This window comes from Toxorhynchites rutilus, chromosome 3 (assembly GCF_029784135.1).
Source record: "Toxorhynchites rutilus septentrionalis strain SRP chromosome 3, ASM2978413v1, whole genome shotgun sequence".
Lineage (NCBI taxonomy): Eukaryota > Metazoa > Arthropoda > Insecta > Diptera > Culicidae > Toxorhynchites > Toxorhynchites rutilus.
Window position 1 is genome coordinate 164,407,196 of NC_073746.1, and position 17,567 is coordinate 164,424,762.

Sequence of the window (17,567 nt, forward strand, 5' to 3'; positions counted from 1 at the left end):
CAGAAACTATCCAAGTTTGCCAAAAAGTACATGGTGTGGCAAGCGATCTGCTCTTGCGGAAAGCGGAGCACCCCCCTCGTGATGCCCGGCACGGTAAACGGGCAGGTTTACCTTAAGGAGTGCCTACAGAAGCGCTTACTACCACTATTGAAGCAGCACGAGGGCCCGACCATCTTCTGGCCGGATCTCGCTTCGTGCCACTATTCAAAGGACGTGTTGGAGTGGTACGAAGCCAACGGGGTCACCTTCGTGCCAAAGGAAATGAACCCGCCCAACGCGCCGGAGCTTCGCCCAATATAGAAATATTGGGCGATTATGAAGCAGGCCCTCCGGAAGAACCCAAAAGTTGTCAAATCGGAGGCGGACTTCAAGAGAAAATGAATTTCTGTTCAAAAAAAACTACAACCTGACGTTGTACAGAACCTTATGGACGGGGTAAAGAGGAAGGTGCAGGCATACGGGCTTGGGCTCGAAGTATGAATAAAAAGAAAATGCCAAAAGTTGTTTAATAGTTTTTATTTTACTGTCTAAAATTTTCAAAAGGATCGGTCTACTGGGCGAATTTCTACAGCGTTTTTTCCGTGATGCAATTTGATGTGACACACCCTTTAGCTCAGCGCATTGTGCACAATGCAATCTTGGATGCTGGTGAAGTTCTAAATATTGAAATAACAAAAAGTTTCATGTAATATGCAAAGAACTCTCACGAGTGTTACGTCGAAGCTCTCAAAAAGTCCAATCAGAAAGATGCAGATTAGTACATCGTAGCGGAACGGAAGCCCAAAGCGGCACAGAGGCGAAGGAGTTAGAGCCAGAATGGTCCCAATACTTGCGGATGCTCAGAAAGATTTATCATTAGTTGAAGAACTGATGAAGTTGATTAGGCAGTAATCAATGAACCAACACCGTTTTTCGAAGATAATCTTTGTATGTCAAGTTGTACGATCAATAAAAAAATGTAAACATTCTCCCCGCACATGTGAGTTTTATTTTATTTACTTTTTTTTCTAAAAATTCTGTCCGTTTTCACAGTTCTATTGTTTGGTTTTACTATATTTCTTGTTCTGACAATCTTCAACAGAGAAAAAATGAATTCATCTTGTTTGCAAACCTGTAGAAAGTTTACATGTATATTCAAAACCAGAAATTTAAAAAAAATCTATCAGAAAAATCGAGAATTTCAAAACTCGTATCAAGTTGCCACCCTGTTATCAAGTTAAGCCCGGAAAATGGCTTATTGTCCGCATCGACTGATTGTCAGAATTTGGGAAATAACAGGTGTATGACACGATTATCGCTATCTCACTCTACCTACCGTCACCGCCTATCTCACTATCCCTCTGCTGTAAAAGTTCATCATCGACATCACGATATGTCAGATGGTGGTAAATTGGTAATTCGCGATGACGTCGACGTCTGGTGGCGACTTCAAGTTAGAGCCATAATTTGGGTCCCAAAATCGTTAGTGTAATCTCTACCAGATTAGAAGACACGGAGCCGGTTTTCAAATTTTAAAATTTGAATGAAAAATTTCACATTATGATATTTAATTATTGAAAACACGTACTTCTGACTTTCATTCAACCATATGGTCATACAATTCCAACAATGTTGCTGATTTTTTTCTTTATAATATAAAGTTGTCTTCATAAACAATTTTCATATGAGACTTTTTCCCCACCTGCAAACATAAATGTTTTAAATTTGAACAGAATACTAATTTGATATGGAAAAGCTATTTTTCATTCATAATTTTAATTTTGAAAACGTTCACTCCGACTGAAAATCAGCTGTTCTTTGACGCTCCCCTAAACTAGTAAATGAAGCTCACTGCCGTCAACGCGGCTCGCTGTTTTGAAGAAAACAAATACTTCTGACGTGTGAGATGTTGGCACCAAAAACATGGCGGGTGCCATACGGCTGGGAAATAACAATTACCGGAGGAGATGAGGTTATTTGCCATGTCTTCAAGAAAAGCGGCAAAGTAGACCGTGAAAAATTCTCTTCCGCGGTTTATCGCCACTAACGAACAGATTCGTGGGAAGTTGTCAGGTCGGCTTCAACGTCAATAATACTAAAAAAGCTATGGGAAGTCGTGGATAAAAACGGCTTCCCCGGGAAATTGACAAGACTGATTAGGACTTCGATGGATAGAATACAGTGTTGTCTGCGAATACCGGATGGATTATCTGATTCCTTCGAGTCCCGCAGAGATCTTCGGAAAGGTGACGGTCTCTTTTGTGTTCAACACTGCGCTAAAGGGTGTTGAGATGATGGGGGTCGAGGATGCGTTACTTACTGTGTGTTAGAGATACGAATTGCAATACGTAAGGGGAGAGAGGACGTCCAAAATCTGAATTTTCAGTGTTAAATAATTTACGCACCACACTTAAGAATGTTTTTCCCAAGATTGTGAGACTGTTATCACAACACTGATTAAAATGTTCTACTTTTCGGCTTGTTTGAATTTCAGTAAAAAAAATAGAAAAACACATTTTTATTAAACATTTGGCCAATTATTTTTAAAACCAGTATATTGAACTGTAAGAAACTGCTTTTAAGTTTTGGAAAACATGAGTTTCCAAAGGTACAATTGAAGTCCTTCTTTACCCTCATTACGAAAGTTTGAAACATTTCAGAGCGAAGTTGATGTCATTTAAATACAGCAGAAATAAAAAAGGTCCAATGTGACTACCCTGTGGATCACCGGAAGTAACGAAGAAAGGTTCAGATATAATCACCTACTTTAACTGCCATTGAACGACCAATAAGATAAGAATTGAGCCAGCTTAGTAGCGTACCAGAGAAACCGAGACGTTCGAGTTTTGTTATTAGTATTTTAAAATTAATTTTATCGAATGCTGCTGAAAAATCTGTGTAGATTGCGTCTATGTGCTTATGGGCTTCTATAGCTCTGATGATGAAAGACGTATAGCTGATAGGATTGGAGTTTGTTGATCTTTTCGGCATGAATCCGTGTTGGATATAGCAAACCTAGTTGGGACAATTGTGCTTGAAAAAGACGAGAACAATCAGCTCTAAAAGAATTTAGAAGAGGCACATAATGAAGCAATTCCCCTGTTCTTTGAAACTTCCCTTTTATCGCCTTTTTTGAACACTGGAAAGACGAACGATTTCTTCCAGTATACAGGAAATGATCTAGATTTGAGAGAACGATTGAAAATGGTTTAGAGATAGCCATACTGTACTACTTCAAAATAATCGATGGTATTTCGTCGGGACAGGGTTTCGATGAAACTTTCAAACGAGTGCATGCTGTTTCCACGGAGTTATGAGTGATCAGTGGATGGGGACCGATGGCTGGGCGTTGTGGTACGTTATATGCAGCGTTACTAATCTGAATTGGGGTAAGTGTTTCTTCGGTGAAAACTGCTGAGAAACGTTCCTTAAAAATATCACTGATAATAGGGAGAGGTGGTGCTTCTTTGTCACCTAGCTTCATACTTCCCTCCGCTGTTCATCTATATAACCCCAAAACCTCTTGGGATTCGTTTTCAAACTAAATTGAATTCCATTCAGATATACAATTGGAACAATTGCTTGTTCCTACGTTTGTATCTGTTATTACAGGCAAGGTAGCACGCACTAGTGTAGGAGTTGCGGTCTTTGGAAAGTTTCTGAGCGCCGATCTCTTAATCGACTTTAGCCGCTTGAGTGTGTTGTTGCACCATGGGGGGTAAGCATTGACCTTACATACCATTTTGGGAGTGAACTGGGCTTTCTACAAATTACGTAGAAATGCGATATCTTGTAGGAAGCATGCGTCCTCATATGGTTTTTCTTTCTGAAACTCACATGATCGATACAGAATCATATGATCAGTACAAAATTCCGGGCTATAAAGTTGCTTTTTGCTTGTCGCACTCCAAACACACTGGAGGTGTTGCAATTTATGCAGAAGAATCAGTCAAATTCAACATTCTGTTAAACGAAGCTGTTGAAAATAACTGGTTCTTGGCAATTTCAGTTGAAAGAGGCATACAGATGGAAAATTATTTAATTATATATCATTCCCCCAGTTCTAGTGACCAGCGTTTTCTATATATTTTGGAAAACTGGTGGGAAAGCATTGTTGATTGCAGTAAGTTTAATATAATTGCTGGTGATTTTAACAATGACTGGCTTAATGTCCGAAGTTCGAATCAATTGAAACAATTATCACATTACTTTACCTTAAAACAATCTGTTAACGAAGCTACGAGAATATCTAAATATAGTAGAACTCTAATAGGTCACGTGTATTCAAATTTTGCTACTGTCCATTCTTCTACAGAGGCCAAATTCAAAATAACTGATCATGAGACAATTTTTGTTCACATTGAGAATGGACAGGATGACCGTGATGGAAATAGAATAACTATTAAAAACTGGAATAGATATTCCAAAGAAGCCATATCTCAGCTTGTTTCGACAAGCCTGGATTTTGAAGCAATGACGGGACATCTGAATGATAAAGCAGCTGTTCTGACCGATATTATGAGAGAGTGTACCAATAAATTAGTGGTTGAAAAATATATTGAATTAAGCAATTCGAACAGCTGGTACTCTTTTGATCTGCTGCGTCTCAAACGCAAAAGAGATAAAAAGTACAGAAAGTTTATAAGGACTAATTTATAAAATGATTGAAATAGGTACACCTTCGCGCGGAATATATATTCACAGGTCTTGAATAGGACTAGAAGTGAATATATACAGAGGAAAATCGATGAACATCAAAATAATAGCAAAGAACTATGGAGGTTATTGAAAAAGTTATTAAATTCTACAAATAGTACACCGCGATCCATAGTTTTCGAAGGGTCAGAAGAACAGTCAGACCAAACTATTGCCGATAAATTCAACAGTTATTTCGTCAATAGTGTTCTGCTGATCAACCAAAGTGTTGACTTGGTCAACGAACCTGACGAAATAATACAGCCGATTAATATCAATTGTAGACTAGTTTTTCACTCATACCTTTTGCTGAGTTAAGAGTTTTTTTCATTGCAAAAATCGGTTGGTATCGATAATGTCAACGCTAAAGTGATACAAGATTGCTTTCATGTCATTGGACACGATCTACAGGACCTTATTAATGAATCTATACGAACTGGGCACGTGCCAACGGTTTGGAAGAAATCCCTTGTGATTCCGATCCCCAAAGTTAATGGGACAGATTAAGCCGAAGAGTGCCGCCCTATTAACATGTTGCACACATTAAAAAAAATACTAGAACTTGTTGTGAAAGTCCAGCTGATGCACTTTGTAGAAAACAATAATTTGCTAATACCGGAACAGTCGGGATATCGAGAGGGACACTCTTGTGAAACCGCTCTGAATCTGGTGTTAGCAAAATGGAAAGAGAATATCGAGGTGAAAGAGACTATATTTGTGGTATTTCTGGATCTTAAACGCGTTTTTGAAACGATTTCTAGGCCCTTATTGTTACAAACATTGTAGCGCAATGGAATTGTAGGAATGTCGTACAAATGGTTCGAAAGCTATTTGTGCGACAGAACTCAAAAGGCTCGTTTTAATGATTCTGTTTCCGATTCCATCGGCAACTCACTCGGGGTGCCGCAGGGAAGTGTCTTAGGGCCCATTTTGTTTATTTTATATATAAATGATCTGCGACGGGTTTTACGATATTGTGATATTCATTTGTTCGCGGATGTTACTGTCCTGTTCATCGCAGCTAAGGATGTAAAAGAAACAGAGGATCACATAAACGAAGATTTGCATTCTCTGGCTCAGTGGCTTAAATTTAGACAATTAAAATTAAATGTTGGCAAAACAAAATACATGCTGATTTCTTCAATAAACTCCAGTATTGACGTAAATTTTGAAACAGATGGTGAGACATTAGAATGCGTGAATGAAGTCAAATACCTAGGAGTTATCATTGATGACAATTCAACTTTTATGTCTCACATTAATAATGTCATCAAGAAGATTACGGCGTTTTGTGTCGTTTGAAAAATGAACTGACGGTAAACAGTAAAATTAAGTTGTATAAGTCATTGATCTCACCGTTTTTGCTTTTGCTCGTCGATCCTATTCCTTGCAAACAATACACAATTAACGAGATTGCAGCGTTTACAAAATAAAATTATGCGTTTGATTTTAAGATGTAGTAGATACGCTTCCTCTAATTTGATGTTGGATTTTTTTTGTCAAATGATGTATTTATGTTCAATATTAATTGAAATTAGAAAATTTATCTACAGGTATGTATTGACAAGGAGTGAAATTCTTGATGAACAACTGAAGAGGCGGATGATGATGACACTCCTTAACGAGTGGGACGGTACAGTTTTAGAGATCATCGTAACCCGGTTGAGCTCTAGACTTACAACACTAAGATCTAGCAAACGGTTGTTGGTGTTGCAATCAGAGTTGATTTGAGTGAGTCCCGCTGTACTGAAGTCATCCAGGAGCTTTTTTTCAACTAAGTTCATGGATGAGTGAGCAGGGATGGTAAAAAATCACATTCAACGATCAATGAATAAGTATATCCCTCTAGTCGGATGTTTTTAAATCACCCCCAGCAGGCGAGGCTCTTTTATTCTTCATATGTACACAGAGAGAATACTTGGAACGGTGAGCTACCAAGATCTCAAAAAAGCAATATGAGAGCGGAATCCCAACTGCTTGCACTCTCGAAGCATTACTTCTACTACTCAGGTTTTATCGTGAGTGCAAGCCACAAACGATTAATCCCATTCCATAGAGCGGATGATGAGTTCTTGATCGGAAAGTGTAACAAGAGACGATCAACTGAAATCTTACGACACTCATCGAGGGATTTTTAATTCTCTATTGCACTGTCCGCAGTAAGTGGCTGACTCAGTCTCGTGTCGATTTTATTTTGCTGTCGTCTCCCGCCCGATAAACAGCAGACGGGTAATGGATGCAATTGAATTATTTTATTACCAGCAGATTTGGGCGAATCTCATCCCGCCCAAAATCGTTTTTAGATTCCAATAATTCTGAACATTCACATTTCTCTCCAAATAATTTTTCCAACAGTAATTCAATTAGTGACTTCACGAAACACCTTTCGAATTCGATTGAATTTCAGACCCTTTTTTATTTTGTAGATAAAACGGATAACATATTTGATTAATTCAATTCTGTGTGGTTACGTTCTTCGTTGCGAATGAATGTAATGAAATAGTATGGACGTATGATATTCATGTAGATTTGTCGAACGACTAATGTTTTTTTATATCCCTTCAAACTTGTTGCATCTCTCAAGTGTACATACTGCTTTGACCGCAGATTTGCATGGTAGAATCTGGTTAATTTCAGATATTCAGTCTTCATATTGTCGAATGAATACTGTTGGAACAATAGGTATCGCAGCAAATGATTATCAACATCCTACCTTATCATCAAACGGTATGCGAATAATTTCAGTGAACTGACGGCATTGGAATATATGCTTTGTGAGGACCACACAATTATTATCAGAGCGAATAAACGTCCGACTGGAAGTCATGAACATCAATTCAATGTGCCCAAGATAAATTTATCCTTTGAAGGTCATTAACCTTTCTAAAGATGATCAGATGGAATATATTCCAATGTCGTCTGGAATAACCTGTCCAACACCTTATGATCGTTATATTGTTTTTGCTATTATTCTGATGTTTCATAACACGGCACTCTATTGATTATTCGCCGAAAATGAATAAAAAATATCCTTGAAGTTAGCCTACGGTTTTAGTAGCAGTGCAATATGGTGAGCCAGTCTCAGGATAAGAAAACATTTAAAAATAAAGCTTTTTTTTTTAATGAATCAATAGTAAAACAAAACGTCAAAAAATTTCTCAGCTTTGTGATAGCAGATAATCATTATCCATTTGAATTGTATGAGTATTCCATTCCCCCACAAACTGTGGATAGTCTATCTGCATACAAATTATGTAGAGTGCCACAATCCAAAAAAATTATGAGCAAATATTTACGTGCTTAAACAAAAAAACACATGTTGACATATTTGCGCTAATTTATGTTTTTTTATTAATTCAAGGTAATCAAGGTCTTTTCTAGACACCAGTTTACTCGGCCCCGAAAAAAGTGGTCTGTATTTGGGCAGGCGGAAAAATATATCTCGCAAGACCACGTGTTCGATGTCGTAAAAGCCTTGGCCAATAACGCATTTACATTAACTCATAAAATTAGTGAGTTGAGAGGGATTATTGTTTGTAGTCTCTTGATTAATTTAAACACCATCTGAGAAATCCTCCGTGAAACATGAAACATTAAAGTTGTCCTATTTGCTGTAGCGCATTTTTTTTTATTTTACCAAGTTTCATCGAAGTAAACGCGCTCGGAAAGGAAAATTGAACGCCCGGATGAGAGAGCGAGAATCGTACGTCATAGAGACACTCATTCCCATGGAGCAAATTCTTGTTAGGAGTTGAAAGCAAAACGAGGAAGGAGAGTAACTCAATTATTCGAACTAGTTTCAGTCTAGCAATGCTTTGGTCAACTCAGAGTTACCAAGAGAAAATCATTTGGTTATGATGGGTGAGGATTAATAGTTAGTCGCAGTTTGCACAGATTACGATCTGTGCAGTTTGCGATTAATCGTAAATCACATCATGCTCCCTTGTTTTCCATCCTTGTGAGTGAGCTAGGTAATAACTTTGTTTTCGTATTTTTTTTTGCATAAATTTGGCTTGAAAAAAAACTTATAACCATATATAACTAATTTTCACCCTCATCTCCTTTTTTTTATCGCGCTATATGTATTTTTGTATAAACGATACCAAATAATTGATTCGTCGTTCGTTTTTTAAACAGGACGAATCTATTTACGTTGTTTAATGCCAGATGGCACTTCGTCCTCTTCATCGAATTTCACCCTACACATACGCAAGTAACCTCAATTCGACTAAAACTTGGAATATCGCCGGCGAGCTGGAAGCCTTTTTGGATGAGCACAATGAATTATTGAAATTATTCTAATCACACCCATGCTCGGAATGCAAAATAACAGTCACGCTATTGTCATCAATCCTGATAAAAAATCGATTGAAGAGCATGTGTGTAGATCCAACGCGCCACAGTTACTTAAATTATTAGGAACACCATTAATCATTTTGAATTAATATTTTAATATTATGTAGTTGGAGGAGACAAAACAAACAAAAGAGTGCCCTCGATGGATTCTTATGTGTGTCGTTTGATGAATTGGCGCAGTCAGGAGAACGTCATTCTATGATGTCTTGTGCTGTGTCAATAATCCATAGTCAACATATTCGTAAAGGTAGAGAGCGAACGACTGCGATTCCTATGAGACAATCAACAGAAGCGGTTCGAGGAATGATAGCGAGACGCTATCATGAGTAACACCTACACAGCCTTTGTTCAAACGACAGCACGTGTGTTCAAACAAAAGAAATGCAGTCTTTAATGGGCTCTATTACAAAATTACACGTATTTCGTCCAAAATGCTGCTGGATGTATACAAGATTTATAGAAGAATCGTTAAGTTCGGACTGTTTTCTAAGTATTTAAACAACATCGAGTAATGATTTTCATCCAAATTTAAGCAATTTAAAATTATTTTCGTGTCTCCTAATCTGATACAGATAAAATTGCTCCACGAATACGGATTACTTATTTTGAAGTTTATTTTGCGCCGAGGCAAGGTTGCTACATTTCATAGCACGAATGATCAGATTTCTGAATGCAAAAGACGATTCCTGAGATCCGATCGATCCGGTCCATTTCTCTGTACATCATAGATCTCAACTCCATCTCCACATCACACTCAGGTTCGGGATGTTTCCACGGTCCAATGCAATACACGGTCAAATCTTCACGTATCTGCTCGATATCCACGTGGAATCTATCCTTCATCGATCATAATCAATTATTTTTATAGATCGTTGAAATATTTGAACACACATGTATTGCAATACATTAGTTATTTTTTTATTCAACAGTCAAAATATTCACTAGAAGTAATTTATATGGCAGAACAACGTTTGCCGGGTCAACTAGTATATCTATATAAATAAAAATGTGAAGTCAAATGTGTTGCTAAGCGCGAAAAGCGAAGAAGGAATTTTCGGAAAATTGAATACCCATATGTTCGAAAATTACATCATGATAAGCATTGTTAGTCCATTCGATGTTTGCGCTAACGAAATTGATCTTTGTTTGGAGGTGGAAATGGATTTTCAGGCGGAATAACGCATTCCTATCTGTATAAAAAAATTAATGTCAAATGTGTTGCTAATCGCAAAATCAAAAGAAAGAAAGGTTCCTTTTGTGCCGTCTTCATTTTGTTGTATTTGTTGTATTCTACCCATGGAACAATGTTATGAGAAAAAGTTTAGAAATTCGTTCTAAAGAATTCATATCAAAACAATAATTTTGGACGGGACGAAGTTCGCCGGATCAACTAGTAGTAAATACATAAATAAAAACAAATAAAAACCCGAATCTTCCTGTTGTTGCGCCAGTGCGATTCGGAAATAATTTTCAGAAGGTTCAACCGGGTGGCACAGCTCTTCTTAACTTCCTCGAAATAATGGAGGAAGCTAAGCTTGTGGTCGACCAACACTCCGACGATCTGTGTTCTGTGTTCTGGCCAGACCTAGCTTGGCACCATTACGCACAGGCCACTCTTTGTTTTCTTTCTGTATTATAGTGACTTTCAACACCTATGGCTGGTTCGTCGCTTTACTTTCACTTCGGAAGAATGTCGGACAAAAATCGATCGAGTCTCATGTTATTTTTATGAACACAAAGATCCTAAGCCCGGTCAAGAACTTACCTGAGCTTGAGAAGGACAGGCGTATTGTTATAGATCTTCAAAAAAAAAAAATATATATATATAGGGGAATTCTTTCTACATATAACATTGATTTGGAGCTATATTAATTTTCTTTACAAACTGGTGCACGCTTAATTGTAAAGTTATGGGGTTTCACACATTTTCTATATATCGAAAGATCGATCGTAAACACTAGTTTTTATTATGGCAGATTAAAAAAACACGAAAAAAAAACATTATAAAAAATTATGTAAGCCTATTCACTAGACTGAGATGCTTATCACACACACTTTCAATATAATTAATGACAGATCCGAATGTCCACGAATACCTGCGTTAGTCTCAGGGTAAAATTTTTCACCATGGGCAATAATTAAATAAAACTTTAAATACAAGAATACAATTAAAAAGCCGCGATATGACGACATGGATAAATAAGGTTAACTAAAATCTAAAAAGTCTGTAACTCTCTGGAATAGCTAAACTATACTTTGATTCATCGTTGAGTTATTTCGCGCAATCATGCGCAATTGACTGAGTTACTACGTTTCCCACTTTTGGACAAGAAATTTATCATTGATTCGGAAATACCTGCATGGTTGTGGGTTCCTTTGGTTGTCAACTTCTGGAACATACCTTCGATCGTTAAGTAAGCGGTACACGTATTGTCTCCTGTATTGCTTTCCAATAGTTTACAGCAGATCCATTGACTCGTGCCGCATGCATTGATCGATGCAAACGAGTACCTGTACTGCTGGTAAAGCACTTTGTGTGGATTCTCGTCGTTTTTGGTATTATCTATCAGGAAGAAAAATGGAACCATTGCATGCTCATTGCTATCCCAAATGGTTCCGCGACCCAACGGAAACGATAACAATTGCCGGAGCGTGTCAGGATGTGATTCGTCTAAAATCGCACCGGTTGCTTCTTCGCCCAATTCAAGCGACGATAGAACGATTTTGTTCTTCTGGTCAACAAGGCGTTTCTCTTCCTTCCGCGTAAACGGCGCATGAGAGTGTTCTCCTCTTTTGAAAAATGAATACAATCCGTTCAGAATCAATAACGCCGGGCAAGGTTGTCTGACACAAGACCATCTGGTTTCAAGATTGTCTGCGATTCGACACAGATTGTAAGCATGGTTTTGAGAGATTATTGAACGACTCTCAAAATAGGTACAGTCACGAGATAATAACTGCATAATATCCTTTGCTTCGGTAGTGAAATCGCGAACAAAATAGTGCTTGAGCTCGTATTGAAATATTTCTGCAGGCACCACCGAATGGCAATGCTCGTTGAGCTCGTATTGGGTGACGTCTCTACAATCCTCCGAAACAATGACCATTGCGGAACAGTTATGAATGCTTTCCCAGATACACTTCCAAACCGTGCGTCCACCAGCAGCTTTCGAGAAATATTTGTAGAAATAATTCATATATCGAATTTTGAATAAATTCTCTCGAACTTTAAAAACATCAAAGTTCCGCACGTCCTCCAATGCTAGTTTAGCATATATATCTGGCACCCTCGCCCTTCTGATAAACTTATTCTGGAGCTCATCTGTTTTTCCGCGAGCAGATGTCAATAAAGCATCATTATCCTTAATACCGTTCGCCGAAATAATTCTGTTTATTTCTAGTACTGATAATTTGGGATGTTTATGTGTTCCCATTAGCGAACATGATTTGAAAATACCGTAAACCTTAATCTCAATTTCACACGATCGGGTGTTACAAGTCCACGACGTTTCGCATTCATTGGTATTCACGAAACTTAGCAAATATTTGTGTCCATCATATAGAAGATATCTTTTGTATGTGCTTTTGAATAGTCGCCTTGATTCGCTCACCAACCAAAACGGTTCCTCTGATCCGTCACTCATAGTGAAATAACCTTTACCGGAGGGACAATTGAGTAGTGGATCCGGTTCGGTACCGTGAGTGTGGGTCATGACTTTCTTAAATGTCGCAATTTTAGTGTCAGCACCAAGTGTAACAAAAGCCCGCCTGAAGATAAAGAGATCGTTGGTAGTTACTAACGAATATATGCGAAACAAAAAGCTTAACATACTTGCAGTTGTGAAGTTTTCTCCATTCACAGAACCATTGACTCGACCCATCCGGATTTATTTTAGTCATGTAAAAATTGTATCCATTCACTTTGATCAGTGACTTTCCCTTGAACTCACGGACTACCTCAAAATTGCGCTCATCATCATTCATTCGCAGCATCACATATATGTCTTTGCGAGTGTTGCCTGAAAATTTGGCTCCATGTTTGCGCTTCACTATTTCGGTTTTTGGTTTTGATTTTACATTCATTATCTCTAGCAGCTGATCGTCAGAAACACTACACGATTCTTTACATTCTTCTTGCCGAGCATTTATCTGTTTACAAATCCGCTTGAATGTTGTAAGCAATTCCAGGTGGGTGCGACACTCATGACAAATGTGTGAATTGAACTCCCGATGGGGATTTATTTCGATCTCTACACATTCTTGAATAATTTCACATAGATTGGAATTGTTATCCGGAAAAATAACTTCCAACCGGCTGCATGCTGTTAGACAGAGTCGACAGAAGTTTTCTCTAGCAGGCATACTGTCATCGGGTAGCATCTTTAGGAAAGAGTCATTGCTTTTAGCCTGGTGATAGAACCAACTGTATGTTCGCACTTTCTCCAAGCAGTCAGTGCAGGCGAGTGCGTGTTTATCGTCATTCGATTTTATCTGAAATTATTTGCGCAGATGGGATTATGTTATTCGCCCTAATGTTCCATAAATGTTACCTTCAATTCCAGACACACGATGATTAACGATCTAGTGATATCAGCTGATGAATTTGGAAAAAGAAACGAAAAGGGACCGTTTGAACATCGACATAATGTACAAACATCCTGTTGTACATCCTCGTTTATATACATTTTATACGATTCACTTTCCATTGAGTTCACAAAGTACAGCTAAACAGACATTGTTTTAAAGAAATTTTTGCATTTTATGTACGCTTCGAACTGACAGTTTGAGTTTTGTTTTCTGCTAGACCAAGGTATTCGAGTAAGGTCAAAGGATATATCAAAATCGTTAAGTACACTGAGAGGAATAGTTAGTAAATACAACGAATTTTTTGGTAAATATTACCAATTCGCTAGTCATTTTCGAACCTATTAATTATTAGTACATTCTACCGAAACAAATTGGTAGACACAAATTTCAAACAAAACCACGGTTTGTAAATCCAATGTTGGCTCAATTTCAGGGCAATATCAATGAAGATGTTGGCCCTCATTTGTAAAGGGATAATAACAGTAATAACGATGTTTTTTTTTATCCAAAATATATATTTTTATTAAGGCTCATATGGCGTCAACCTGACGGGGCCGGGAGTTCAATATTTCGACAATGTTTGCCTTATAACTATGTTAGTAATATGTAACTGATTACTCGCGGTAATCGCGGCTCGAGGTTAGTATTACAAGTGTTTTCGTAATTGTGATGTTGCTGTCTTCAATGATTTGTACCTGTGCCCGACACGGGATACTTCCTATTGGGGGGCAGCTGACCATTAATCAGCAACGCCGCCCTAGTCTGTACCCCATATCTAGCGTGGTGCGTCTTCTCGAGGAATCCAGGATCGAATGGTCACTAGCCGGCGCAATCATCAGCTCGTGTAGAGTTGTCATGAGCGGTACAACCTTTGGCTTTTGTTGAATCATCAGTGGACTGCACAACCTTTGGCCCGTGTATCTGTAAAGAGTGTGTAAATAATAACGATATTTTTCAAGTAATAAATTTTCAATTCGAAAGCTGTGTTCCAACTTCATTTCTTTGAAGTTGCATCTGAACCAATTCTAAATGAATGAATGAATATTTTGAAAGATTGTTGAATATTGTTCTTGTTAGTGTATGAGTGAATAAGTATAAGTATGGAATTATTTCTACATGGAACATTTGAAATTCTACTCTTTTGAACTTGTTGGTGATCCTGGAAGGAATGGCTTTGTAGAAGCTACTAATGATGGTTGATCCATGATTCATTCTTGTTCGCGCGTGTGTGTTTTTTTTATAGAGGTGAGGAACGCTCTACCTGCCTTATCTGGGAAGGGTTAACCCAGACGTCGAGTGGGGACCGCACCCACAAAAATCAAGCCCTCTATTCATAGCCTCATTCCTCCTGGGACCACATCTAGGCGACTACTTCAGGGGGCGGCTGTGGTCATGCACTTCACCAGTCTTCAACGCTGACTAGCGTTGATCCTTCCATTTTTCTCTATGTTGTTCTTCATCATTCGTTGCTTTCCGCTGCCCTTTTGACCGTTTTACAGGCATCCTTTTACCCGTCGAGACGTGAACCGATTAGGAAGCGCCCTCCAACTTAACGCGCGCCTCGTCACAGTCACCCTCGCAGGATTTCTCTTCCCAGCGGAGCGCCGATTAGGCCTCCAACATGACGCGCACTCCGTCACGGCGGCTCTCGGGGGGTACTTTCCGGTGCTACAGCCCTCGCAGTGGTTCATTTTTTATGGTCAGGCGTTATCCGCACGCTGGTCGGTCCTCCACTTCCGCTGTAGCTCGGAAATGATATGTACGATTGCACTGTTTACTGCGTTCCAGGTGCCCTCGTCACGACACATTTCCTCCACGATGTTCCCAGCATGAAGGGTAGGTAGCCCCTCGCGCACTGTGGTGAAACTGGGACATACGAATACGATGTCCGGTGTTTCCTCCATATCTCCACACTCCGGACAAAGAGGCATCTCGCGTGTCCGAACCAGTGCAGATACCTGCCTGAAGCAGCCATGACCAGACAAAAACTGCGTTAGGTGGAAATTCACCTCTCCGTGTTTCCTGTTCACCCAGCCCATTAGTGTTGGTATGAGCCTGTGCGTCCATCTGCCGTTTTGCGCAGCACTCCACTCTTGCTGCCACCTAGCCATCGATTCCGCCCTCATTAGCTTCCGGATTCCTCTGGATCCCCTCCTCCTATAGCACTCGCTGTCCTCCGCCAAGATGATGTCTATGGGGACCAACCTGGCTATGACGTAGACCGCATCTGTATGCACTCGCGACTCGCATCGCCATAAGCCGGTAGGTACTATTCAGCCTCCTCGTGTTCCGCTGAGTTTCTAACGCCGCGATCCAGGCTGGACCACCGTATCGTAGTGTCGATGAGGAGACACTAGCCAAGAGGTGCCTCTTGCTGCTGCTTGGACCAGAGTTGTTGGACATGATTCGTGTCAGTGCATTGATTGCCTTCGTTGCTTTTTTACAAGCGTAGTCGACGTGACTGTTGAAGTTCAGTCGATCATCGATCTGCACCCCCAGGTATTTTAAGTCTCGCTTCGAGGTTATCGAGTGCTCTCCGATTGTGATTTCTGCACGTTGCACCGCCCTGCGGTTGCTGACAATCAGCATTCCCTGGGCTATCTGCAGTTTCACACTTTGCATCCACCTTCCGATCATGTCTATCGACTCGATCGCGAGCATTTCGACCCGTTCCAAAGATTCCCCTGTCACGAGAATAACGATGTCATCCGCGAAGCCAATGATATCCCCACCACTGGGCAGATTCAGTTTTAGTACGCCATCGTACATACTGATCCAGAGCGATGGACCCAGTATAGAGCCCTGCGGAACTCCCGCCGTAGTTTTAGAGTACCCGCAGATAAGTCGGACGACTTAATCAGTATGGAGCGATATGCATATGTGCACACTACACCGATTCAGTTTGGGCCGATAAAAAAGTTTGATAGGCTTCCCGATTGCATTTAACCTATTCTACCGGCCAGCTATCGGCCGTTCGTTTAATCAGTACTGGCTAGCATCGACCTACGTACACACGACGATTGTTTATCGGTCGATAGTTCAATTCGCTCTCAATTTGCTCTCAATTTTGGCATCCGACATTGTAACGATATTACTTCATTGAACGGTAAACAGTGTGTGCGAGAGACAGAACGATGGTATTGATAGATGACAAGTAAAGATACGCTTGGTGTATGTATTGGTGTACGATGCGGAGTTCATGCATGTCAACCCGGTCGAAGCATGTTAGTTACAGTCGAGCGAGCGATACGTTCGGACGCGAGTGCGAGAGTGCGGTTATTGAGTACGGTAGTGTACGGTGAACACAGAGTTTACAATGGCGACGAGGATGAAAATCGGTGAGTCGAATATTCTATAATGAAGGAAATAAAAAAAAGCTTGGTGCATGGAGAAATTATATAGTTAGATATTGAGATCTAGTTGACCGGGTTGAGTGAAAATCTTTTCATTATATCTGTAGTAAATCTTTAAAAAATATATAAAATGGCGTTCGGAATAACGTTTTCGGCATGTATTCTGTTCCAGAAGTTTCTTAACGAATATCTTTAGACGAATAGTGCGATTTGTGAAAAAAAAATTGATTATGATGCGATAATACGGAACAAAGTGATATTATAGGGTTCGAACGGATTTGGAACTTCGAAAGAAAAAAAAGTGATGCATGGGAGTCACAGAGATGAATAGAAAAAGAAGTATGGCGGATTCGTATCAGAAAGGTCATTGAACGTGTATATGTTTTGCGAACTATACTGAGTGAATAAGTGAATATGGTGTGGTGCCGTATCGAGAGAGTTTGTGACGATCGGGTAATACAAATGAAAAAAAAAACAGATTGAGAGCTTTTGTTAGAAGACATTCTGCAACGGGTGATACGTGCAAATCGTAAAGAGGAAGAAGTACCAACAGCGGGAAAAATGCTCAAGACTGTGTGTGTGATCTGAAGAGAAATG

At 39.4% G+C, this 17,567-nt stretch overlaps 1 protein-coding gene across 1 annotated transcript; it reads right to left on the bottom strand.

Moving 5' to 3' along the window:
* Positions 1–10,894: 10,894 nt before the first annotated feature.
* On the bottom strand, positions 10,895–13,827 carry LOC129776424 (uncharacterized). Its single transcript, XM_055782054.1, has 3 exons — positions 13,581–13,827; positions 12,863–13,521; positions 10,895–12,798 (listed from the first exon to the last, which is right to left on the bottom strand). The coding sequence occupies exons 1-3, from the start codon at positions 13,734–13,736 to the stop codon at positions 11,316–11,318; spliced, it is 2,298 nt and encodes a 765-aa protein (XP_055638029.1). The 5' UTR covers positions 13,737–13,827; the 3' UTR covers positions 10,895–11,315.
* Between the last annotated feature and the right edge of the window lie 3,740 nt (positions 13,828–17,567).